Source organism: Eleutherodactylus coqui, chromosome 10 (assembly GCF_035609145.1).
Source record: "Eleutherodactylus coqui strain aEleCoq1 chromosome 10, aEleCoq1.hap1, whole genome shotgun sequence".
NCBI lineage: Eukaryota > Metazoa > Chordata > Amphibia > Anura > Eleutherodactylidae > Eleutherodactylus > Eleutherodactylus coqui.
This window is the reverse complement of record NC_089846.1, coordinates 95,834,317-95,859,843: the sequence shown is the minus strand read 5'-3', so window position 1 is coordinate 95,859,843 and position 25,527 is coordinate 95,834,317. Positions and strand designations below refer to the sequence as shown.

The window sequence follows — 25,527 nt, the reverse complement described above, 5'->3', positions numbered from 1 at the left end:
TTTATAACAATTCTTTACGATTAAAAGTTTGGCGCATGTTGGTGTATGTTAACCAATGCCTCTTTCCATTAGGCCATGCCACTTGGCTGTTGAGGTGCAAAAAGTGTCTTAAGCACATAGGGGGACATTTACTAAGCCTGGTATTTCTAACACCTCCATGGGCCTTCAGAAAATTGTATGCTAGATATGACCTGGCGTACATTTCTGGTAAATTTACACCAGTTTCTGGCAAAAATTCTGCATAAATCTGCTGATCTGGGACAGCCCCCCCCAACAAGCCCCGCCCACAACACTCTATCCTCCTCTCTTTAATGAAGAAGACATGTTAGGAATCAGAAGCTTTTAATATGTCGTTATTTACATAGAGAATTGATGCTCCTATCCGTCTAATTAACATAAGGAGGCGGGGAATCCATCTAGTGAGGATGCAGATTTGTATACATATATATTGCTTTCTGGGATAGCCACGTTTATGTAGAGAGAGGAGGACGGGACCGGACAAGTCCGTCACTTACAACATGGAACATTCCCATATAAAACCTGAGAGCAACAGGAAAAACGCCGGATGGGCGTCCCTCCCCCCATCCACCTCCATCATCTGCACCGACACCTGGAATCCACCGAAGCTTAATAACGACACAAGAGATCTTGACTTTCCTGCTTCCACCCTAACAGTAGAGATCGGCCCTACTAACAACCCCGGTACCGATGTGCTTTATTAAGACCCTTCCTGCAGGCTGCTGTCATCCACCTATGAGAAATCAACATGGAGGACCCGCATTTACAGGCAATCACCTCCCAGTCACCCGTTAAGGGCGGGCCAATTACAAGCAGAGAGGAGCGTGAGATTGAGGTTGGAGGATGAAGTCCTCATCTGCTGTGCTTGTACTGCACCGTGCCCGACAATTCCTACTACAAGAGGATTGTGGGAATCTCATTTCAAACACAGAAACAAACAAGTGGAGCCTGCGGGAAGATTTCAGCATTTTCTATCTGGGGAGTAAAGTCACTGAGAGAATCCTGAAGCTCTGCGCCTCCTCGTACAGTTCAACGCCATCTATACGTTTTTCCAGCGGCCTCGACGCTTACGTGGGGTCAAATAGGAAAATCTCTTCCTTTTGTTGGGAGGTGGGGAGGACGGAGGCTCCGGCTGCTCCTCTATAGTCTCCTGGGCTCCGTCCTCACGTGCATCGTGACTTTCTACCTCATAACTCACAGAACAAGGTTCAGACTCTGGCTCTGTCTTTGTGGGAAAGTAAACAGGCTCAATTATGGCCGAGGGGGCCGGTGATGCTGGCTGGGGGGGTATAAGAGGCAACAGGGTGGCCAGGACATTGGTCAAGCGGTCCATACTCTGCCGCAGGGTATAGGTCAGATGCCGTATAGCTTCAGCGGTTTCTTGCTGGGCTCTCAGCATGGCGACTGTTGGGTCGTAGTGCTGGCTGACACCGGGGGCAAGTAAAGGAGAAGCAGAACCTGGGGGCAGCTGTTCTGGAGAGTCCCCGTCTGAAGGATCCGGCGAAGGGCTCAGCTGGGGCAACTGAACGATATGAAGTTGAGGTGTTGGGGAAGCAGATTCCTTAGGATGAAGCAGCAGCGGCGTGTCTGGTGGGCAGCAGGGACCACTGAGAGAGTTTTCTGCACTGGACGAGCCCGGGCCAGGTAAGTGTAAGTCTGTGGATAAGAAGATATGTGTTACTTGTGTGCCAAGCCCATTATCGCTGCCCTTCTGCCAAGTGAGAACTACAAGCAGAAACAGCAACACCAAAATATCTAATGCCCTTTTATTACAAGATACTTGTGAACTTCTGTAGGCCGGAGAGTCATTCATGTTGGATCGAGTCCCCTATACAGAGATCAGCCAGACTCTGCCCTAAACAAGCTACACTATCCCACCAAAAGTAACTGGGCCCCTGATTAAGAATGAAAAATAGTATTTATTTCCATATGGTAATACTTAGTCAGGCTCCATTGGCCCTAGTGACACCAAATACTCTCCATGGATACTCCCTACTAACGTCTGATACACTTCAGTTGGTATTTTTCTCCATTCATCCTGCAAACGTCTGGCGAGTTCTCTCAGAGAACATCGATGCTGTTCATAATTTCTGACCCGATGTTACACTTCATCCCAGAGATGTTCAGTAGGGTTCAGGTCTCGACTCTGTGCAGCCAGTCCAATCGTGGAACATTCATATCCTCAAACCAACATAAAACAGCATTGGATTTGTGACAAGGCGAGTTGTCTTATTGGAAGTATGGCCGACCATTCCCAGAGTATTACCACATTATCGGCAGCACATTATTGTCTAGAAGGTGCCTCATAACACATCTCCAGGCCATAACGCAACTTCCGCTGTACGTAACTGTTGTTGAGAGGCGTTCCCCAGGCATCTTCTGCACTCAGGTACGTCTATCTGATCTGAAGGAGGAGAAACACGATTTGTCTATCCATAGAATGTTCTTCTATTGCTCAACTGTCTAATGTGCTCCTTGCACCATTGTAGACAGGTCAATGCATCTTCTTTGAGAGAACTCACCAGACGTTTGCAGGCTGAATTAAGGGAAATACCAGCTGAAGTGTACCAGATGTTAGTAGAAAGTACATCATAGAGAGTATCCAATGTCATTAGGATCAAAGGAGCGCCACTAAGTTTTTACCTATGGAAATAATGACTACTTTTGATTAACACTCAGGTGTCAAATTACTTTTGGTAGGATGGTGTATAAAATATAAATACCACAATGTAATACAGTAACAGGGAACAGTAAGTACCCTTCACATAACGTTTTACTTTTGCCTGTACGTGGACACAGTGTCTGCCCTTCAGACCCCCAGAATAAAAAGTTTCTAAAAGGAAGAACGAATTCACACCACTAGCACACAGCATCTCATTGGGATTGGTATCCGTCTTTGACAAAGGAGATTCTACATTTCCTGATGAGTTACTGTCATGTTATCAGGTCTACTTTCTACTGAGTCTTCTGGCAGATGGTCACATGTTTTTCTCCAGTTGCCTCTGGTACAATGAAAAAGTTATAGTAAATCACATGATGATGAGCAGTCCAAACCAGAACGTCTACCACCATGCTTTGCACTGCAGGTGTCAGGCTCTTCTGACAAAATGCTGTCTGTACTCATCGTCTTTTGCTCTTGTAGCCATATTACTCTACCGCTACTACTACCATGTTTCACACTGCATGTATCAGATTCTTCTGGTTCTCTGGCCACATCACACTACATCTGCCTCACGTGTCCAATGCACATTGTTTCAGAAGTCCTGCTGCGTCCTTGGTGTTAATTGGGAATCTTTATTCTTTCCCCAACATTCTTCCTGACAACCTCTATGTAGATGTCATGTATGCCCCCCTCTAATGGTTGCCTCCAGCACTGTGACCTAAGTACTGGTGAGATCTTCCTGTAGGCTTCAAGATGACGTTCTGGACTTCTTAGAGACGTCTTCCACTATCTTGTGTTATTGAGTTGACATTCTCTGATAGCGGTGATCTCCTCCTTGCACCCTCCATGTGGATATTATGTGAGACTCTCTTCACTTTCTGCAGGCCTCTGGATGAAGCTTTGAGCTTCTCAGAGATATCTTTCAGTATCCTGTATTCTTGGGCCATGTCCTATGAGGAGCGGTTAAAGGATCTGGGAATGTTTAGCTTGTAAAAACGAAGGCTGAGAGGAGATTAAATAGCGGTCTACAAATATCTGAAGGGCTGTCACAGTGCAGAGGGATCAGCGCTATTCTCATTTGTACAAGGAAAGACTAGAAGCAATGGGATGAAACTGAAAGGAAGGAGACACAGATTAGATATTAAACAAGGGGTGATCAATGAGTGGAACAGGTTACCACGGGAGGTGGGGAGTTCTCCTTCAATGGAAGTGTTCAAACAGAGGCTGGACAAATATCTCTCTGGGATGATTTAGTGATTCTGCACTGAGCAGGGGGTTGGACCCGATGACCCTGGAGGTCCCTTCCAACTTCACCATTCTATGACTCTATGACCTTGCTGGGACCGCCAGGTCTGGAGAATTTGTCTGAAATCTTCTTCACGTGTAGATGACAGTAGAAAGATTGACAATTTGTTGTCTCTATAAATCCGTCTCTAGACTCATCGGCATCTAGAACTTTCTAGGTGAAGCATCAGAACGCTCTGCGGATCCAATCCTGGAGAGTTCAGCAAAGTGAATGTCTGAGATATAAGGCTACGTTGCTGGGGATTCCGTACAGTACGACTGAGATCTTACAAAAGGGCAGAAGAAAAAAAAAATCAACAATTTATATAAATTAAATTAAATAAATACTGAAAAACTTGTGAAACCGAATCCATTCCGCCAGAATTCTGCTAGAATTATGGCAAAACCCCACAAAAGCGGAATGTATAACTGCACGGTAGACCGCTCCTGCAGATCCTCTCTGACTAGGTGCTCATCCTTACACTTGATCTCCTGCGTCTTAAGTTAGTAGTAGTAACATAAAGGGAGCACTTACTTTCCAACGAAGATTTGTGAAACTTATACGAAAAACGTGTTATTGTAAAGTGGGTTTGTTCTTGTCTTTAGGCCAGTCTCACAAAACCGGTTTTGGAATGCGGATTCCGCGACTGGCGGAACTGTATTGCGCATGACCACTTGATAGCCTCCGCGGTCCTTTGCAGGTCAGTTAAGTGAGGTACGCAGGGTCATCGGCCGGGTCTCACAGCCGGAATCCGACCCACTCGTGTGAGCCTAGCCTTAGTCACTTCCATGCCCTTTATATTTATATTCCGTATGACTGAGCAGCACATATTGACAAGGAGGAAGTAACACTTTACACGGGGGTAATTACTTTTTTACATGATTGTGTTTTGTCCTGTTTCACTGCCGGATGTATTTGCTGTCGAGGTTTATGGTTAAATAGTGGGACCTGACTACAAACAGTCTCCATTGTCGCCACAGCGGGCTCACTTTTGTGGGACGAGTTGTATTTTTTGACAGCACCATTTTAAGGAACATGTAATTTATTTAGTTTCATTTATTTCAGGGGATTGGGGAGAAAGACAGCAAAACCGCCATTTTCAGGATTTATTTTTTTCGCCGTGCATTTTAAATAATATGCTAGCCTTCGAGCAGACTGTTTTTTAGCCCTGCTAGACTTGAAGACTGCAATTAGTTCATTGTCACACATTATTGCCTGTTGTAGTATCACTGACTAACTAGTACATACTGTAGCTATGACAGATCTGGGGCCCCCAGTCAGGTCCCTGGCTGCTATTGTAAGCCATCAGCACCCCACAATCACATCCTGATGGGGTACAGACTGACAGAAGGAGGCCCCTCCTATTGTCAAACTCCTTAAAGGGGTAGTCCGGGCAATACTGGTAATGTATCCTCAGGATAGGTCATCAATAGTTAATAGGTGGGGGTCTGATATTTAGGATCCCCGCCGATGAGCTGATCCTCCCCACTGTCAGTGTATCTGAGCCAGACTTCCACATCAGTAGTCAGAGCTGGAAGAGTAATAGAAAGGCTTAAAAATCAGTGGGAATGATGCCTTCTATTACACTGCCAGCTCTGACTGCAATGAGGAGCTGGAAGTGTAACAAAAGGCATCAGTCCCATTGATTTCAAAGTTTTTTAACTTTGCCTTCTGTCAGCGAGTGGCGCTGTGTGAGGACTTGGTGTTTGCATGGTGACCTGTAATTTCTTTTAGTACAATTATGGGGTACATACGACTTTTTGGTTGTTTCTTAATATTTTTTCTGGAAGACCATGTGACCAAAAAAAGTGTAATTATGGCATTATTCATATTTTTTCTGAAAACATTTGTCAGGTGGGATAAACAATGGGTTATTGTAATAGATTGGACTTTTACATATGTGCTAATACCAAATATATATATTTTTTAAATTTAATATATTAACTCCTACCAGACGTTCACACATCGGGTGTCATTGTATTGGCTGAAGGCTTGAAATATAAGCCCTACCGAGAATAGGCTGTAGCCGAAGACAAAAAGAAAAGAAAAACTATACATCACCTAGAAGCGCTGTCCGTGACTCCGCTGCAGCTTCTCTCTGAGTCCCCCCGGAATTGATCTTCTTCTTCTCTTCTGGCCAGGGATTGAACAATCCCCACCTCCTGGAAGCGCTGGCTGTGATTGGCTGCCACTTAGCCAGCACTCGATGAATGGCTGTGATTGGTTCATTAAGTATTGGCTGTGATTGGCAAAGCGTCAGTTAATCACAGCCAGCGCTTCCAGGAGGCGGGGATTTTTCGATCCCCAGCCAGAAGATGATGAAAAGAAAAAGTGCCGGGACCCGGGGAGAAGATGCGGCCGTCTGACTGCGCTTCTAAGGTGATGTATACAGTTTTTTGGTTTTTTTTCTCCTGCAGCTAGGGCTTAGGTTATAGCTTCGTCAGTAGGATTTCCTACTGTCAAAGTTGCATCGCACTGCACGCATTTTCGTGCGATGCGACCGAGAGGAAGGCTCCATAGGGAAACATGGGTTACAAAACCTCACGAGTCGCGGGCACATCGCCGGACCCGTGATGTTTTTGTGTCAGGTTGTTGCATGCTACAAAACATCGCATGTGTGAAGTAACCCATGGGAAAGCATGGGCTTCACATACATGCGATTTTTAGCATTGCAGCAATGCGCCCGGGCTCCAATTGAATAATGAGCGATCAAAAAGTTCTATGTACCCCAAATATTATGCAGACAGAAACTACAAGTCACCTTACAACACATGCCCACACACAGTGCCACTGACAGGAAAATGCAAACATTATGGGAGTCAAAAGATGGCGACAGAAGAAAATTTTTTTTAAGCTTTTTAACTTTTTGAGTAGAAAAACATAAAATCTAGAATTTTGGTATCGCCGTAATCGTACTTACCCTCAAAATAAAGATAACATGACATTTTTACTGTTCCGTGAACGCCATAAAAATACGCCTCTAACCCCCCAGAAAAATGGTCCACTTGCATTTTTTTCTATTTCATCCCACTTTAAAATTTTTGGAAGCTTTGCAAAACATTATACGATACGTTAAAAAAACACACTGCACTGAAAACTAAAAGTGCGAAGTCGAAGCGTTACTTTATGATCCATGAACATAATGGTCACTGCAGGGAGCATTAGATCTTTCCTCTCCTGGAGTCTTCAGTACCCATAAGACATGTTGTCAGGAGGAGAAGAGCACTGAGGGGCCACTGAGAAGAAGATGAGGGTTATAATACACAGCAGACTGTAATAACATCACTGACCTGCGCTTCTATAACTACAGCAGCCGGGAGAACACTGAGAACTAGGAGTATGTGCACACTAACGCTCACCCATCGCTCCTAGCCGCGAGCCATGAAGATAGGACTCCCTCCCGGTCACCACTCCGGGCCCAAGGATGGCAAAGATGGTTTCCTCCTCTGCTGTGAGAACGTCCTCTGCTGTTCCATTCTGTGTGGAATGAGGTATGCGCGCCAACTTCTCCTTGGTCCGTCTCTTAAAGTCATTCCAGCGTTTCTGAACCTCCTGGGCCGTTCGCTTCCAGTTGGTGATGGCGTTGATCTTTGCAGCAATGCCCTCCCATACACGACGTCGCTCTGCCACGCTGAGACGTCGACTTTGTGCACCATACAGCATAGAATAATGGGCTCGCACTTCTCGGATGAGGATCTGGTTCTCCTCGTAGGAGAACCTGGGTTTACGGAGGCGAGTCACCTCCTCCGTGTCGCCAGACATGGCGAGGGCGTTGACTATGGCCTCCAGTGTTTTGGCTAAATAGGAACGGAGAAAAGAGATTAGACTGGTTATACTGGTCCGTCAAAAGAGGAACACAGACAAAACTTGCGCACTCTCTGAGGTTCAATATTCCACCGCACCCCTGTGCATATTGCACCCAGCTGTACAAGGAAGCGTCAGCATCTTAGGAAGCCCGCGGATGGCGGCTCCTGACTGGATGGTACCGCTGCAAATAGTAGGCCCAGAAAAGAGTGCTGGCTCCTGTGCCGAGGTCATGGTACAGTTGGGACCATCTTATTGGGGAGTAGAGTTACTGCAGTAATGCAGTGTACAACTATGAGCGCTCGCTGCTGTCTCCTTGTGTTTGTTTATACAGCTGACCATTTCATTATGTGCGGAAGACCCTTTTACCTATAAGCTGCTCATTTATGGTGGGTGCAGGTCACTTCCACCTATAGGTGCTGTAATGGTGCACAGTGAGTGATAAATTGTTGACTAGCACTGTGCAGTAGTCTGAAGAAAAGCCTTGGGCAGTGCACAATGCTAGTGGATAGGGAGTGGAAAGGGCAAAACTGTGACTGCAAATCTTGATGCGACTAGAGTATAAGAGGTGCCAAGTGTAAGGTGGGACACACACACACCTGATCTATGCCATGGTGGTGCTTAGTTTGAAAGCCTGTGAGGCACTTGGGAACGGACAACTCACCTGATAAATAGGGGGCACTTGGATAGACCACTCACTTGATAAGTAGGGAGCATTTGGGGAAAGGACCATCCATTTGATGACTAGAGGGCACTTAGAAGTGGACAACCTATCAGATGAGTAGGGGGCTTTTGGTTGTGTGACCACCCACTTGATAAGCAGAGGGTACTTGGGGGGAGGACCATCCACTTGATAAGTAGAGGGTACTTGGGGAGGACCACCCACTTGATAAGTAGGGAGCGCTTGGGGGAAGATCACCCACTTGAGAAGTAGAGGGTACTTGGGGGAGGACCACCCACTTAATAAGTAGGGAGCGCTTGGGGGAAGACCACCCACTTGATAAGTAGGGAGCGCTTGGGGGAAGATCACCCACTTGAGAAGTAGAGGGTACTTGGGGGAGGACCACCCACTTAATAAGTAGGGAGCGCTTGGGGGAAGACCACCCACTTGATAAGTAGAGGGTACTTGGGGGAGGACCACCCACTTAATGAGTACAGGAGCACGTGATGGTAGAACACCCTCTTGATCAGTGGGGGCACTTGGGGAAAGGCCCCACACCTGATGAGTAGAAGGCACTGTATTTCTGGCTAGGCCTCAGAACAACCTTCCTGACAGAAGCAGCTGCTGCGGGAACAGAACTAGTCTTTGACTTTTTTTTGTGCCTTATCACCTTTGTGCCTACAGGATTATTGGGGTGCAGTGATTTAATATGTCGCCATCAGGTTGCTCACCCCCTGCAACCACCTACATGAAAGCAGCTGGGCAGACCTGTGGCACAGAAAGCTGTCCTCAACGAGGCTTAGAGAAGCAAAGTACTGGACTTTAAAGGGATTGTCGGGATCTGACCTACTGATGAGCCAGGATAAGTCATCAATAGCTGATCAGCAGGGGTCTGCCACTCGGGAGCCCCCGCAATCAGCGGTTATCCAACCCGCTGTCAGTGTAGATGGAGCACGGAGCTGGCAGGTCTGTCACATAGCGGGCCCATATAATGGTCTCCAGGGATAAATGATGGTTACCTGGCCAATATAAAGGTCTCCTACGATAAATAATGGTTACTGGGCCTATATAATGGTCTCCATGGATAAATGATGGCCACCTGACCTATATAACAGTCTCCAGGGATAAATGATGGTTACTGGGCCTATATAAATAATAATAAAAATCTTTATTTGTATAGTGCCAACTTATTCCGCAATGCATTTGATGCATGGGGGCTCAATCAGGACAGGGTGGGGTGAGGTTATGGGGCAGGGAATGTACATGATGGGCGTAGTTTGAGAGCAGGGGACTAAAGACAGGGGAGTTGGTATGCTTCTTTGAAGAGGCAAATCTTTAGGACATGTCTGAAGTTCCATGCATCAAGGATACTCCGGATGCCTTGGGGTAGAGTGTTCCATAGGGTCGGTGCTGCTCTGGTGAAATCCTGGAGACAAGCATGTGAGGTTTGTATAAGGGGGATCTCTAGTCTGAGCATGTTGGCAGAGCGCAGCATGCGGCCTGGGTGACGTATGGACAGGAGAGAGGTGATGTATGGTGGTGCAGCGCCATGGAGAGCGCTATGCGAGAGGGTGATGCTTTTAAATCGAGTTCTGTAATAGTCCAATGTGACCCCTAGGCAGCATGTGTGCTGTTTGTGGGATATGGTAATGCCAGCTAGTGATATGGAGATGTTGGGGGGGAAGTCGGCTGGTAGAGGGTGGAAAGACGAGAAGGACAGTTTTTGAGAGGTTGAGTTTGAGAAAAAGGGAGGACATGGTGTTTGAGACAGCGGTCAGAGATGTTTTGGAGGAAAGGTGCAAAAATGTCACAAAAAGAGGTGTATAGCTGGGTGTCATCGGCATAGAGGTGATGTTGGGAGGCCAAATCTGCGAATGGTTAGCCCGATTAGGGCTGTATAGATAGAGATGAGGAGGGGGCCCAGGATTGAGCCGTGGGGAAGCCTGACAGTGGGAGGAGGTAGAGACACTGAAAGAGCGGTCAGAGAGGTAGGAGGAGAATCAGGAGAGAGCAGTGTCCTTTAGGCAGATAGAGCGAAGCATAGTGAGGAGGAGGTCATCGTTGACCGTATCGAAAACAGCGGAGAGGTAAAGGAGGATTAGTAAGGAGTAGTCGCCCCTCAACTTTGCCGTCATCAGGTCGTTTGATACTTTAGTGAAGGCGGTTTCGGTCGAGTGTAGAGAGTGGAAACCAGACTGGAGGGGGGGGGGGGGGGTGTCGAGGAGGGAGTTGTTAGAGAGAAAGCGAGTAAGGCAATTAGAATTAGGCAAGGAATAGACCAGGCATTCAAGTAGTATGGAGATAAAAGGGAGGTTAGAGATAACAAGGTAGTTGATGGCATCAGGTGGGTCAAGGGTCGGTTTCTTTAGAAGAGGTGATATGATAGAATGTTTGAATGTAGAAGGGAAGATACTAGAAGACAGGAAAAGGTTGAAGATGGTGGCGAGGTGAGTAATGGCAGAGTAATGGAGAGAGACCGGAGGAGGTGTGAGGGGAAAGGGTTGCTAGCGCAGGTGGTGGGGTGAGCAGCGGAAAGCAGTCTGGAGACTTCTTCCTCTGTTTTTGGTTCGAGTACAGACAATGAATGGGTGCAGTGCTGAAAAGGCCAGGATCAGGGCTAGTTGTGCAATGTTTGGGGAATTCTTTACGGATAGTTTCAATTTTTTCTTTGAAGTGGGTGGCTAGCTCTCCAGCACTGAGGTCCGTCACGGTGGCCTTTTTCTTGGGACTAATGAGGGAGTGGAAGGTGTCGAAGAGTCATTTGGGATTGTGGGATAGTGAGGAGACGAGGGAGGTGAAGTAGACTTGTTTGCCATGGTGGAGGGTGACGTTGTAGGTTTTAAGCATAAATTTAAAGTGGATAAAGTCAACGGGCTGTTTGGATTTCATGCCACAGCCGTTCATCACATCTGGAGCACCACCGAACGAAGCGAATTTGGGGCGTGAGCCAGGGTTGTCGTGGTTTGTGGTTGATGGCTATGGGGGTGCAGCTTCATCCAAAGCGCGTCTGAGGGTGATGGAGTAATGTTCGGCTGCCAGGTTGGGGCATGAGAGGAGAGAGGTGGGGGGCAGGGAGGACTATAGGGTCTCGGCGAACTGTTGGGTGTGGAAGGTCTGGAGTTGCGATAAATGGGAAGGTCTGGGGAGATGTTAGGGTGACTAATGGAGAGGGAGAGGAGGTTGTGATCTGAGAGAGGGAGGGGGGGGGGGGAGTTAGGAAAGTGAAAGGGGGAGGAAGATTAGGTTGAGAGTGTTACCGTCTCTGTGAGTGGGGGAGTCAGAGAGTTGTGAAAGGCCGAGGGAGGAGGGGAGGGTTAGAAGTTGGGAGGCAGGTGGGGAGATGGGGTTGTTTATGGGGATGTTGAAGTCCCCGAGTATGAGGATTGGGAGTTCACATGACAGGAAGTGGGGGAGCCAGGCACTGAAAAGGTCCAGAAACAGGTGGGTGGAGCCCAGGGGCTGGTAGATAACTGTGGCCCGTAGAGGGAGTGGGCAGAAGAGTCAAAGGGTACTTCAAAGGACGAGAAGGTGAGGTAGGTAGGCGGGGGAATAACCTGGAAGGTGCAATTTGGTGAGAGGAGAACTCCTACTCCTCCGCCGTGCCTGTCGTTCGATCTGGGGTTGTGGGAGAACTGCAGGCCATCGTATCAAAATGCAGCAGGGGAGGCAGAATCGAACTGCTGTATCCAGGCTTCGGTGAGGGCACGTAGATTTTGGTACTTGATGGTGAAGAGATTGTGGATGGTTGGGAGTTTGCTGCACGTGGATTGGGAATTCCAGAGGGCACATTTGAAGGGGGCAGGGAGGGGTGTGTGCAGCCTAGAAGTCCGTCTTGGGGGGGGGGGGGGGGGGTGAGTGATACAGGGAGGGCCGGGGTTAGAGCAGATGTCCCCCGCAGCTAAAAGTAACAAGGTAGCGAGGGTGAGCAGATGGTTGGGGGATTTATTTCTTAGTGGTGAGGGGGGGATGGAGGCATTTGAGGAAAGTGAGAAGCGTGTGAGAGCTATGCATGGGTGAGGGGAGCAGGGAGAAGCTGATGTAGATAGAGTGTGTTGGGGCTGGGCATAGGAGGAAGGAGTGGAGGCAGGCAGCGAGGATGGCGGTAGAGGTAAGAGCAATGGTGAGGGTATTAGTATGCAGGGTTTTGGTATTGAAGGGGACAGCTTGCCTCCTACTCCGTTGAGTGGCCATGTCAAGGTACGCGGCACGCTCAGCTGAACAATGGTGTGGGCAGAGCAAGCCTTGGCAGGACATGAGGTGGAGGTGAAAGAGGAGAGGAGCAGCCAGTACAGAGAGAGGAGGATAGCATAGGTGTAGACAGAGACAGGACAGAGCATGACATAAACAACACAAAATGTAGCATTAATGAAGCATGGCATGGGCACGGACAACACAAAGCATAGACATCAACATGAATAAGGTAAAGCAAGGGTGCAAGTTGGTCTTCAGGTATAAAATGAGTTACCGGGCCTATATGATAGTCTTCAGGTATAAAATGATGGGTTAACGGGGCCTATATGATGGTCTTCAGGTATAAAATGATGGGTTACCGGCCCTATATGATGGTCTTCAAGTATAAAATGATGGGTTACCGGGCCTAAATGATGGTCTTCAAGTACAAATGAGCGTTACCGGGCCTATATGATGGTCTTCAAGTACAAATGAGCGTTACCGGGCCTATATGATGGTCTTCAAGTACAAATGAGCGTTACCGGGCCTATACGATGGTCTTCAAGTACAAATGAGCGTTACCGGGCCTATACGATGGTCTTCAAGTACAAATGAGCGTTACCGGGCCTATACGATGGTTTTCAGGTACAAATGAGTGTTACCGAGCCTATATAATGTTATGTACACTGCTTAAAAAAAAAAAAAAAAAAACACATTAAGGGAACACAAAAATCATACATCAGATCTCGCCAATCCCCATCACATCTAGGCTCTCCTTCATATGCACAGTGTTAACCTGCTCTCATCTGTGTAGACAACGGGTGCGCCAGTGGTGGTGTTGCTAATTCTGGTATTCTGTAGTAAATGCCAATCGAGCTGCTTAATGCTGGGATGTAAGCGCAGATACCACTACAGCACGTCGGACCCTCATTAAGTCTGTGTATGACAGTGTAGTCAGTAGCCGCTAGAGGGCATTTTGTAGGGCTCCGGCAGCTCCACCTGTTCCTCTGGTCCTGATGCTGGAGGGCATCTTGTAATGATCCAGCAGCTCCTCCGGTCCTGATGCTGGAAGGCATTTTGTAGGGCTCTGGCAGGTCCTCCTGTTCCTCCGGTCCCGATACTGGAGGGCATCTTGGAGGGCTCTGGCAGCTCCTCCTTTTCCTCCGGTCCTGAAACTGGGGGGCATCTTGGAGGGCTCTGGCAGCTCCTCCTGTTCCTGCAGTCCTATTGCTGGAGGGAATCTTGTAGGGCTCTGGCAGCTCATCCTGTTCCTCCGGTCCTGATGCTGGAGGAAATCTTGAAGGTCTCTGGCAGCTTCTCCTGTTCCTCCTATCCTGATGCTAGAGGGCATCTTGAAGGTCTCTGGCAGCTTCTCCTGTTCCTCCTATCCTGATGCTGGAGGGCATCTTGAAGGTCTCTGGCAGCTTCTCCTGTTCCTCCTATCCTGATGCTGGAGGGCATCTTGAAGGTCTCTGGCAGCTTCTCCTGTTCCTCCTATCCTGATGCTGGAGGGCATCTTGAAGGTCTCTGGCAGCTTCTCCTGTTCCTCCTATCCTGATGCTGGAGGGCATCTTGAAGGTCTCTGGCAGCTTCTCCTGTTTCTCCTATCCTGATGCTGGAGGGTATCTTGAAGGTCTCTGGCAGCTCCTCCTGTTCCTCCGGTCCTGATGCTGAAGGGCATCTTGGAAGGCTCTGGCACCTCCTCCTGTTCTTACGGTCCTGATGCTGGAGGGCATCTTGTAGGGCTCTGGCAGCTCATCCTGTTCCTCCGGTCCTGATGCTGGAGGAAATCTTGAAGGTCTCTGGCAGCTTCTCCTGTTCCTCCTATCCTGATGCTAGAGGGCATCTTGAAGGTCTCTGGCAGCTTCTCCTGTTCCTCCTATCCTGATGCTGGAGGGCATCTTGAAGGTCTCTGGCAGCTTCTCCTGTTCCTCCTATCCTGATGCTGGAGGGCATCTTGAAGGTCTCTGGCAGCTTCTCCTGTTCCTCCTACCCTGATGCTGGAGGGCATCTTGAAGGTCTCTGGCAGCTTCTCCTGTTTCTCCTATCCTGATGCTGGAGGGTATCTTGAAGGTTTCTGGCAGCTCCTCCTGTTCCTCCGGTCCTGATGCTGAAGGGCATCTTGGAAGGCTCTGGCACCTCCTCCTGTTCTTACGGTCCTGATGCTGGAGGGCATCTTGTAGGGCTCTGGCAGCTCCTCCTGTTCCTCTGGTCCTGATGCTGGAGGGCATCTTGAAGGGCTCTGGCAGCTCCTCCTTTTCTGATGAAGTAGGGCATCTTGTAGGGCTCTGGCAGCTCTTCCTGTTCCTCCGGTCCTGATGCTGGAGGGCATCTTGTAGGGCTCTAGCAGCTCCTCCTGTTCCTCCGGTCCAGATGCCCTTCTGTTCAGCTCTCCTTGTGTATTGACCTGGTATATGCCCCAGGCTCTTGTGCTGGAGACACAGCAAACCATCTTGCTCCGGCACGTATGGATGTGCCATCTTAGAGGAACAGGACTGCCTGTGCAACCTGTCTGGTCTATACCTCATGTACCAGAGGTGACAAGGATACCAGTGAAATGCAGAACTAGAGAAGAATTAGGAAGGAGAAGAGAGGAATTGTCTCCTGGCCCTTTTTTGGGGGGAAGGGGGGGGGGGTCTTGCTCACTCCTCCGATGCTTCTGCTGTCACTTTCATTTGCACCAAGCATGTGAATTGGATTCCCAATAGTTTCTGCTTCCTTAGGCAGCTATTACACCAGTGTTGTTAGTGGGGTTGTCCGACTCCTAGCTGTTTTGGCTGCAGGAAGCAGACAGCTCCGTACAAGGCATAGTGGCCTTGAGTTGGTATTGCATGCTGGGCCCTATTGAACAGAATGGTACTTGATCTGCAGCATCAACCAGGGCCACTGGACAATGTATGGAACCGTCTGCTTCCTGCAGCAAACAGCTAGGAGTCAGGTAACCCATTTATGGCTCGTGTAACAGCGCTAATTCATGGGCTGCACTTGTAGATTCAGCCCAGGAATTGTCAGGAAAATCCAAGCGCTAACAGCCGCATCATAGCAGGTAACTGGGCAGACTGGCATCCTTAACAGCAGCACATGAGCATCTTACAGCCTGACCACCGGGTTTACTAACCCAATTCGTCACCACGGTCACGTTAGGACACGCCGCCATAACACGCTCATGTGAAGCCAACTTTAGGGCGTTATTAGTCCGGGCACAATCCGTGGCGCTCCACCTGCGTTCTACAGGGTGGAAGTGCTGCCGTGTAACGGCGGCCTTATACTGTCATGCTCAAGGGTTTCTGATTGCCAGGTGTGTATAACGGTCTTTGGGTATATATGGGGTCTCTGTGTACATGCTGTGGTTGACGGGTGTATATATAGGGGGTCTCTGTGTACATGCTGTGGTTGCCAGGTATATATACAGGGTCTCTGTGTATATGCAGTGGTTGCCGGGTGTATATATAACAGGTCTGGGTGTATATGTTGTGATTGCCGGGTATATATAGGGGGTCTCTGTGTATAGGCTGTGGTTGCAGGGTGTATAGAGGGGGTCTCTGTGTACATGCAGTGGTTGCCGGATATATATAGGGGGTCTCTGTGTATAGGTTGTGGTTCCAGGCTGTATAGAGGGGGTCTCTGTGTACATGCTGTGGTTGCCAGGTATATATAGGAGGTCTCTGTGTATATGCAGTAGTTGCAGGGTGTATAGAGGGGGTCTCTGTGTACATGCTGTGGTTGCCGGGTATATATAGGAGGTCTCTGTGTACATGCTGTGGTTGCCGGGTATATATAGGAGGTCTCTGTGTACATGCTGTGGTTGCCGGGTATATATAGGAGGTCTCTGTGTATATGCAGTGGTTGCAGGGTGTATAGAGGGGGTCTCTGTATACATGCTGTAGTTGCCAGGTATATATAGGTGGTCTCTGTGTATATGCAGTGGTTGCTGGGTATATATAGGGGGTCTCTGTCTATATGAAGTGGTTGCCGGGTATATATAGGGGGTCTCTGTGTACATTCTGTGGTTGCTGGGTATATATAGGGGGTCTCTGTGTACATGCAGTGGTTGCCGGATATATATAGGGGGTCTCTGTGTACATGCTGTGGTTGCCAGATATATAGGGGGTCTCTGTGTACATGCTGTGGTTGCCAGGTATATATAGAAGGTCTCTGTGTATATGCAGTGGTTGCCGGGTATATATAGGGGGTCTCTGTGTATATGCTGTGGTTGCCAGGTATATATAGAAGGTCTCTGTGTATATCCTGTGGTTGCCGGGTATATATAGGGGGGCTCTTTGTATATGCTGTGGTTGCCGGGTATATTTAGGGGGTCTCTGTGTATATGCTGTGGTTGCCGGGTATATATAGGAGGTCTCTGTGTATATGCTGTGGTTGCCGGTTGTATATAGGGGGTTTCTGTGTATAGGTTGTGGTTGACGGGCATATATAGGGGGTCTCTGTGTACAGGTTGTGGTTGCCGGGTATATATAGGCGGTCTATGTGTACAGGCTGTGGTTGCCGGTTGTATATAGGGGGTCTCTGTGTACATACTGTGGTTGCCAGGTATATATAGGGGGTCTCTGTGTATATACTGTGGTTGCCAGGTATATATAGGGGGTCTCTGTGTATATGTAATGGTTGCCAGGTATATATAGGGGGTCTCTGTGTACATGCTGTGGTTGCCGGTTGTATATAGGGGGTCTCTGTGTACATGCTGTGGTTGCCAGGTATATATTGGGGGTCTCTCTGTATATGTAGTGGTTACCGGGTATATATTGGGGGTCTCTGTGTATAGGTTGAAGTTGCAGGGTGTATAGAGGGGGTCTCTGTGTATATGCAGTGGTTGCCGGGTATATATAGGAGGTCTCTGTGTACATGCTGTGGTTGCCAGGTATATATAGAAGGTCTCTGTGTATATGCAGTGGTTGCCGGGTATATATAGGAGGTCTCTGTCTATATGCAGTGGTTGCCGGGTATATATAGGGGGTCTCTGTGTACATTCTGTGGTTGCTAGGTATATATAGGAGGTCTCTGTGTATATGCAGTGGTTGCAGGGTGTATAGTGGGGGTCTCTGTGTACATGCTATGGTTGCCAGGTATATATAGGAGGTGTCTGTGGACATGCAGTGGTTGCCGGATATATATAGGGGGTCTCTGTGTATAGGTTGTGGTTGCAGGCTGTATAGAGGGGTCTCTGTGTACATGCTGTGGTTGCCAGGTATATATAGAAGGTCTCTGTGTATATGCAGTGGTTGCCGGGTATATATAGAAGGTCTCTGTGTATATGCAGTGGTTGCCGGGTATATATAGGGGGTCTCTGTGTATATGCTGTGGTTGCCAGGTATATATAGGGGGTCTCTGTGTATATGCAGTGGTTGCCGGGCATATATAGGAGGGCTCTGTGTACATGCTGTGGTTGCCAGGTATATATAGAAGGTCTCTGTGTATATGCAGTGGTTGCCGGGTATATATAGGGGGTCTCTGTGTATATGCTGTGGTTGCCGGGTATATATAGGGGGTCTCTGTGTATATGCTGTGGTTGCCAGGTATATATAGGGGGTCTCTGTGTATATGCAGTGGTTGCCGGGTATATATAGGAGGTCTCTGTGTATATGCAGTGGTTGCCGGGTATATATAGGAGGTCTCTGTGTATATGCAGTGGTTGCCGGGTATATATAGGAGGTCTCTGTGTATATGCAGTGGTTGTCGGGTATATATAGAGGGTCTCTGTGTATATGCTGTGGTTGCCGGGTATATATAGGGGGTCTCTGTGTATATGCTGTGGTTGCCAGGTATAGATAGGAGGTCTCTGTGTATATTCAGTGGTTGCCGGGTACATATAGGATGTCTCTGTGTATATGCTGTGGTTGCCGGTTGTATATAGGGGGTCTTTGTGTATAGGCTGTGGTTGCCAGGTATATATAGGGGGTCTCTGTGTATAGGTTGTGGTTGCTGGGTATATATAGGGGGTCTCTGTGTATAGGTTGTGGTTGCCGGGTATATATAGGGGGTCTCTGTGTACACGCTGTGGTTGCCGGTTGTATATAGGGGGTCTCTGTGTACATACTGTGGTTGCCAGGTATATATAGGGGGTCTCTGTGTATATGTAGTGGTTGCCAGGTATATATAGGGGGTCTCTGTGTGCATGCTGTGGTTGCCGGGTATATATAGGGGGTCTCTGTGTGCATGCTGTGGTTGCCAGGTATATACAGGGGGTCTCTGTGTATATGTAGTGGTTGCCGGGTATATATAGGGGGTTATCTGTGTATAGGTTGTGGTTGCAGGGTGTATAGAGGGGGTCTCTGTGTATATGCAGTGGTTGCCGGGCATATATAGGAGGGCTCTGTGTACATGCTGTGGTTGACAGGTATATATGGAAGGTCTATGTGTACAGGCTGTGGTTGCCGGGCATATATAGGAGGGCTCTGTGTACATGCTGTGGTTGCCAGGTATATATAGAAGGTCTCTGTGTATATGCAGTGGTTGCCGGGTATATATAGGGGGTCTCTGTGTATATGCTGTGGTTGCCGGGTATATATAGGGGGTCTCTGTGTATATGCAGTGGTTGCCGGGTATATATAGGAGGTCTCTGTGTATATGCAGTGGTTGCCGGGTATATATAGGGGGTCTCTGTGTATATGCAGTGGTTGCCGGGTATATATAGGGGGTCTCTGTGTATATGCTGTGGTTGCCGGGTATATATAGGGGGTCTCTGTGTATATGCTGTGGTTGCCGGGTATATATAGGGGGTCTCTGTGTATATGCTGTGGTTGCCAGGTATAAATAGGAGGTCTCTGTGTATATGCTGTGGTTGCCAGGTATATATAGGAGGTCTCTGTGTATATGCTGTGGTTGCCGGGTATATATAGGAGGTCTCTGTGTATATGCAGTGGTTGCTGGGTATATATAGGAGGTCTCTGTGTATATGCAGTGGTTGCCGGGTATATATAGGGGGTCTCTGTGTGCATGCTGTGGTTGCCAGGTATATATAGGAGGTCTCTGTGTATATGCAGTGGTTGCCGGGCATATATAGGTCTCTGTGTATATGCTGTGGTTGCCAGGTATATATAGGAGGTCTCTGTGTATATGCTGTGGTTGCCAGGTATATATAGGAGGTCTCTGTGTATATGCAGTGGTTGCCGGGCATATATAGGAGGTCTCTGTGTATATGCTGTGGTTGCCAGGTATATATAGGAGGTCTCTGTGTATATGCTGTGGTTTCCGGGTATATATATAGGTCTCTGTGTATATGCAGTGGTTGCCGGGTATATATAGGGGGTCTCTATGTATATGCAGTGGTTTCCGGGTATATATATAGGAGGTCTCTGTATATGCAGTGGTTTCCGGGTATATATAGGAGGTCTCTGTATATGCAGTGGTTGCTGGGTATATATAGGAGGTCTCTGTATATGCAGTGGTTGCTGGGTATATATAGGAGGTCTCTGTGTATATGCAGTGGTTGCCGGGTATATATAGGGGGTCTCTGTGTATATGCTGTGGTTGCCGGGTATATATAGGGGGTCTCTGTGTATATGCTGTGGTTGCCGGGTATATTTAGGGGGTCTCTGTGTATATGCTGTGGTTGCCAGGTATAAATAGGAGGTCTCTGTGTATATGCTGTGGTTGCCAGGTATATATAGGAGGTCTCTGTGTATATGCTGTGGTTGCCGGGTATATATAGGAGGTCTCTGTGTATATGCAGTGGTTGCTGGGTATATATAGGAGGTCTCTGTGTATATGCAGTGGTTGCCGGGTATATATAGGGGGTCTCTGTGTGCATGCTGTGGTTGCCAGGTATATATAGGAGGTCTCTGTGTATATGCAGTGGTTGCCGGGCATATATAGGTCTCTGTGTATATGCTGTGGTTGCCAGGTATATATAGGTCTCTGTGTATATGCTGTGGTTGCCAGGTATATATAGGAGGTCTCTGTGTATATGCAGTGGTTGCCGGGCATATATAGGAGGTCTCTGTGTATATGCTGTGGTTGCCAGGTATATATAGGAGGTCTCTGTGTATATGCTGTGGTTTCCGGGTATATATATAGGTCTCTGTGTATATGCAGTGGTTGCCGGGTATATATAGGGGGTCTCTGTGTATATGCAGTGGTTTCCGGGTATATATATAGGAGGTCTCTGTATATGCAGTGGTTTCCGGGTATATATAGGAGGTCTCTGTATATGCAGTGGTTGCTGGGTATATATAGGAGGTCTCTGTGTATATGCAGTGGTTGCCGGGTATATATAGGGGGTCTCTGTGTACAGGCTGTGGTTGCAGGGTGTATAGTGGGGGTCTCTGTGTGCATGCTGTGGTTGACAGGTATATACAGGGGGGTTCCGTGTACATGTTGTGGTTACCGGGTGTATTATGGGGTGAGGGCGGGGCCCGACGGTGGGAGGTTCTCTGTCGCGATGTGCCGGGCGCTCTGCTCTGGTGCGGAGGCGGGTTCACAGTCTTCCGGGTAATTTCAGGGCTTTTTACCTTTTGGTAGCCGCTCCGGCTCCTGTTCCTCCTCTTCCACTTCCTCTCCTCCCGCCACCCACAGCGCATGCGCCGCACTGCGTCATCCCCCAGAGCTCGACCCGCCCCTCGAAGCATCATGGGAGAGATGTCTGCGGACACCGACGCGTCCCTGCACCACTAGATGTCGCCACGTGACCTGATGTATGGAGCTGGCTCACCACGCCCACACCGCAGGTACCTGCTCACCTGTCTAGGTGTCAGCAGGACGGTAGTGCGCATGCATGGGGCATTAAGAAGTATGGGACCCCCCGCAACCATTACAAGGGTAAATAGCTGCAACCTCACCAGCCCCGTCTGCTAAGGGGTCACCTAGTGATACCAACCACAATATGTGTAAGAGGAAAATCTCTATCATGCATTGGGAGACGGAGAGCAAGATCTATACTGGCATGGAGCAGGGGGGCACATACTTATGTCAGTGGACCGACGGGCAAAGAAGGGTGTTCTCTTATGCGATAATTGGGGGTCTTCACCGCCGACCACCATATGGAGAATAAAGAGGATAGTCCTATGTATGAGCACCGAATGGCTGCTATTAGATCCCTCCCTTTAATAGAGACCCTGGCCTCTTTCTCAAGGCCCCCTGCCTTTGTATTAGCGCCCCAAGACCCTTTTATTAGAGCGCTTCAACTCCTTTATTGGAGACCTCAGGCCCTTTATTACAGGCCCCCAGCCAGTTTACTAGAGCCCCCAGCTTTTCCATAGAGCCCTTCACCATTCTTAGAGCCCCCAGCCCTTTATTAGAGACACCACCCCTTTATTAGAGCTCTCAGCCCTTTAAAAGAGACCCCTTTTTATAGCCGCTTCCCTATAGCCCCCGGCCCTCTCACAATTGGCGCTCCCAGTATGGATATTCTCCCCGTGACCACAGAGTGCAACATAAAATCATGTGACAAGTTCTCTGAGGATCAGTTTGTGTGAATCCGCATTAGATTGGAATATCCAGCGATCTGAGCGGCCAGCCGGGCCGCACTGCCAACCGTGTGGACAGCATGGCGTCCAGCAAAAGGGGATCCTGTGACCGGAAACAACTTGTCACCAAAAGGGGTCAGGGGAGGATGTCAGGCATCCTTCTAACCAACGGGTGACACACAGTCAGCCAAATACAACGCTGGGGCTCCAACTAATGTATCGGAACGCACAACTCGCTGTTCTTTAGTAAGGATGGACTATAATAGTTCCAGCACTATTATCTCTGAGAGCGGATACCCACTGGCGTTTTTTTCTCGACTGCACTGCGAGAGTAAGTGAAAACTCTCGCAGCGCAGTGCGAGGAAAAAAAACGGGATATTGCCAGTCTTTTCAATGCGCCAGCGGCAGCAGCGCTAGCCCCATTGAAAAGATATGGAGAATACCGCGGACTTTTGTCACAGCTGTGGCAGAAGTCCGCGGTTTTCCCCATATCTTCTCAATGGGGCTAGCGCTGCTGCCGCTGGCCCCATTGAGAGGACTGGCAATATCCCGGTCTTATTTCGGCGTCTTTCTTGCGCTGCGAGGCGAGAGTTTTCACGTGCTCTCGCAGCGCAAGAAAGAAAATATCGCCAGTGGGTGTCAGCCCTAAGAGAAACAGAAAGACGAGACTCCAGCGGGCAAAACGTGTATCACTGAGCAGCAGAAAAACATCTCCTGGTCAGATGGATCCAGATTTCTGTTGCTCCATGTTGATGGGAGGTCAGAAGCTGTGACAGAAACTCCATATGGAAACGAAAGGGGCAATTTTCTTCCGATCCGAGTTACATCCTGTAGATCTTTTATTCTAAAAGTATAAAAACGTAACAATAAAAGCAAACTGTAACAATAGTAAATAATAATACAACCGTATACAGAGAAAGGCCCTTCACCCAGAGTCCATGGTCCACAAACAGAAGAAAACCCATGTCTGGACTCCTCCCCCCTGCCGTACACTTGCACACACACTCAACACATAACACAATATACCTAAAAGAAGAACGTCCAGCTATCCAGAAAATAAAACTAAAACTCCAGGTCCAGCCGTACCGCACTGAAACCCCATCATAAACAAAATTAGGCAATAACGTAAGCATAACATAGATACCAATAATTAAAGGGGTGGTCTCGCGAAACCAAGTGGGGTTATACACTTCCGTATGGCCATATTAATGCACTTTGTAATGTACATTGTGCATTAAATATGAGCCATACAGAAGTTATTCCACTTACCTGCTCCGTTGCTAGCGTCCTCGTCTCCATGGTTCCGTCTAAATTCGCTGGCAGCTTGCTTTTTTAGACGCGCTTGCGCAGTCCGGTCTTCTCCATTCAGCACGAGCCGCTTCAGTGTGCTCCCCGCTACAGCTCTTCTGCGCATGCGCAGACGAGCTGTCACTGCTCGGGAGCGCGCTGAAGCGGCCATTCTGCACCATCCTCTGTTAGAGGAAGGTGCAGAAACTGGAGCTGCCCAGCGGAGAAGCCCAGCCCAGCCCAGCAGCCCCGAGAAGCCTCCCAGGTAAGTGATTGGGGGGGGGGGGGCTGCTGCGCCGGGGGGGCTGTCGCTAGGCCGGGGGGGGCTGCCGCTGTGATGGGGGGGCTGTCGCTAGGCCGGGGGGGCTGTCGCTAGGCCGGGGGGGGCTGCCGCTGTGATGGGGGGGCTGTCGCTAGGCCGGGGGGGGCTGCCGCTGCGCCGGGGGGGCTGTCGCTAGGCCGGGGGGGCTGTCGCTAGGCCGGGGGGGGCTGCCGCTGTGATGGGGGGGCTGTCGCTAGGCCGGGGGGGGCTGCCGCTGCGCCGGGGGGGCTGTCGCTAGGCCGGGGGGGCTGTCGCTAGGCCGGGGGGGCTGCCGCTGTGATGGGGGGGCTGTCGCTAGGCCGGGGGGGGCTGCCGCTGCGCCGGGGGGGCTGTCGCTAGGCCGGGGGGGGCTGCCGCTGTGATGGGGGGGCTGTCGCTAGGCCGGGGGGGGCTGCCGCTGCGCCGGGGGGGCTGTCGCTAGGCCGGGGGGGGGCTGCCGCTGTGATGGGGGGGCTGTCGCTAGGCCGGGGGGGGCTGCCGCTGCGCCGGGGGGGCTGTCGCTAGGCCGGGGGGGCTGTCGCTAGGCCGGGGGGGGCTGCCGCTGTGATGGGGGGGCTGTCGCTAGGCCGGGGGGGGCTGCCGCTGCGCCGGGGGGGCTGTCGCTAGGCCGGGGGGGGCTGCCGCTGTGATGGGGGGGCTGTCGCTAGGCCGGGGGGGGCTGCCGCTGCGCCGGGGGGGCTGTCGCTAGGCCGGGGGGGCTGTCGCTAGGCCGGGGGGGGCTGCCGCTGTGATGGGGGGGCTGTCGCTAGGCCGGGGGGGGCTGCCGCTGCGCCGGGCTGCGCCGGGGGGGCTGTCGCTAGGCCGGGGGGGGCTGCCGCTAGGCCGGGGGAACTAGCGCTGGGCTCCGGAACCTAGCGCTGGGCTCCGGGGCCTTCACCTGGGCTGAGGGTCTAGCGCTGGGGAGCCGGGGGCTAGCGCCGGTTACCTGCTGTCTGGTCGGCGGCTGCGGGGCGTCTGGTCGGCGGCTGCGATGCGTCCGGTTGCCATGGAGACACAGCTGGCGGCGTCTCGGGAGCGCGCACGTCGGGCTGCAGCGAGCGACGGGGAAAGAGCCGGCGGCCATCTTGAGGAAACTTTTATAAGTTGCTGAAACGCTGGAACGGTAAGTACGAACCAGCTAGAAATGTCATTTACAGGGGGGCTTTGTAATGTATGTTTAATGGGGGGGACTGGGCAAAAAAAAAAATTAACTGCTTCCTCGAGACATCTCCTTTAACTAAATATGAAAATAAAGACCAAGCCAACCGACATACAAAAATAACTAAAGAATTTTTTTTTTTTGGGTCCCCAGTGCAGCTCGGGGGCCATGCCTGCTCCACCAGTTCGTGCCCAGAGTTCAATGTTCGGGACGTGCCAAGCCACACCGTTTTTGTTTTTTTTTAATATATGTAAACTAGACAACACTCTGCCTGCCGCAGCCTGGGGGCTATGCCCGCTCCACCAGTCCGTGCCCAGAGTTCAATGTTCGGGACGTGCCAGGCTACGGCTCAAGGCGTGAAACCACTCCCCCCAACACCCCACCCAACCTAACTGCCACCCAAAATGTGAATATATACATATAAACATACATTAACCATTATACATGACATACACGATATATATTAACATAACCCGAAAGCCTAAGGTCGGCTCACCTGCAGCCCTACTTCACTCCCTCTTGCCCAAATCAAAACAAAAAGCTTCATGGTGCACTCACAGCCCCCCACCGGGATTGGAGGTGATAAGCCGGGCACAGACATCACAATGTACTATCCCTTGCATTTTTGAAAAAAAAGGTCTCCCTATTCTTTCCCTAATTTGCCCTAGACTGTCCTTAGTCTGCCCCTCAGTCTGCCCCTTCATAGAAACTGCCCCTACCCTATCCCTCCTCTCTCCCTATCCTGTCCCTACTCTGCCCCT

At 49.8% G+C, this 25,527-nt stretch overlaps 1 protein-coding gene across 1 annotated transcript; it reads right to left on the bottom strand.

Annotated features, from left to right (window-relative positions):
* Window positions 1–325: 325 nt before the first annotated feature.
* On the bottom strand, window positions 326–21,121 carry LOC136580725 (myb-related transcription factor, partner of profilin-like). The gene is made up of 3 exons (XM_066581534.1): window positions 21,066–21,121; window positions 7,325–7,762; window positions 326–1,674 (listed from the first exon to the last, which is right to left on the bottom strand). The coding sequence occupies exons 2-3, from the start codon at window positions 7,725–7,727 to the stop codon at window positions 1,058–1,060; spliced, it is 1,020 nt and encodes a 339-aa protein (XP_066437631.1). The 5' UTR covers window positions 7,728–7,762; window positions 21,066–21,121; the 3' UTR covers window positions 326–1,057.
* Window positions 21,122–25,527: the final 4,406 nt, after the last annotated feature.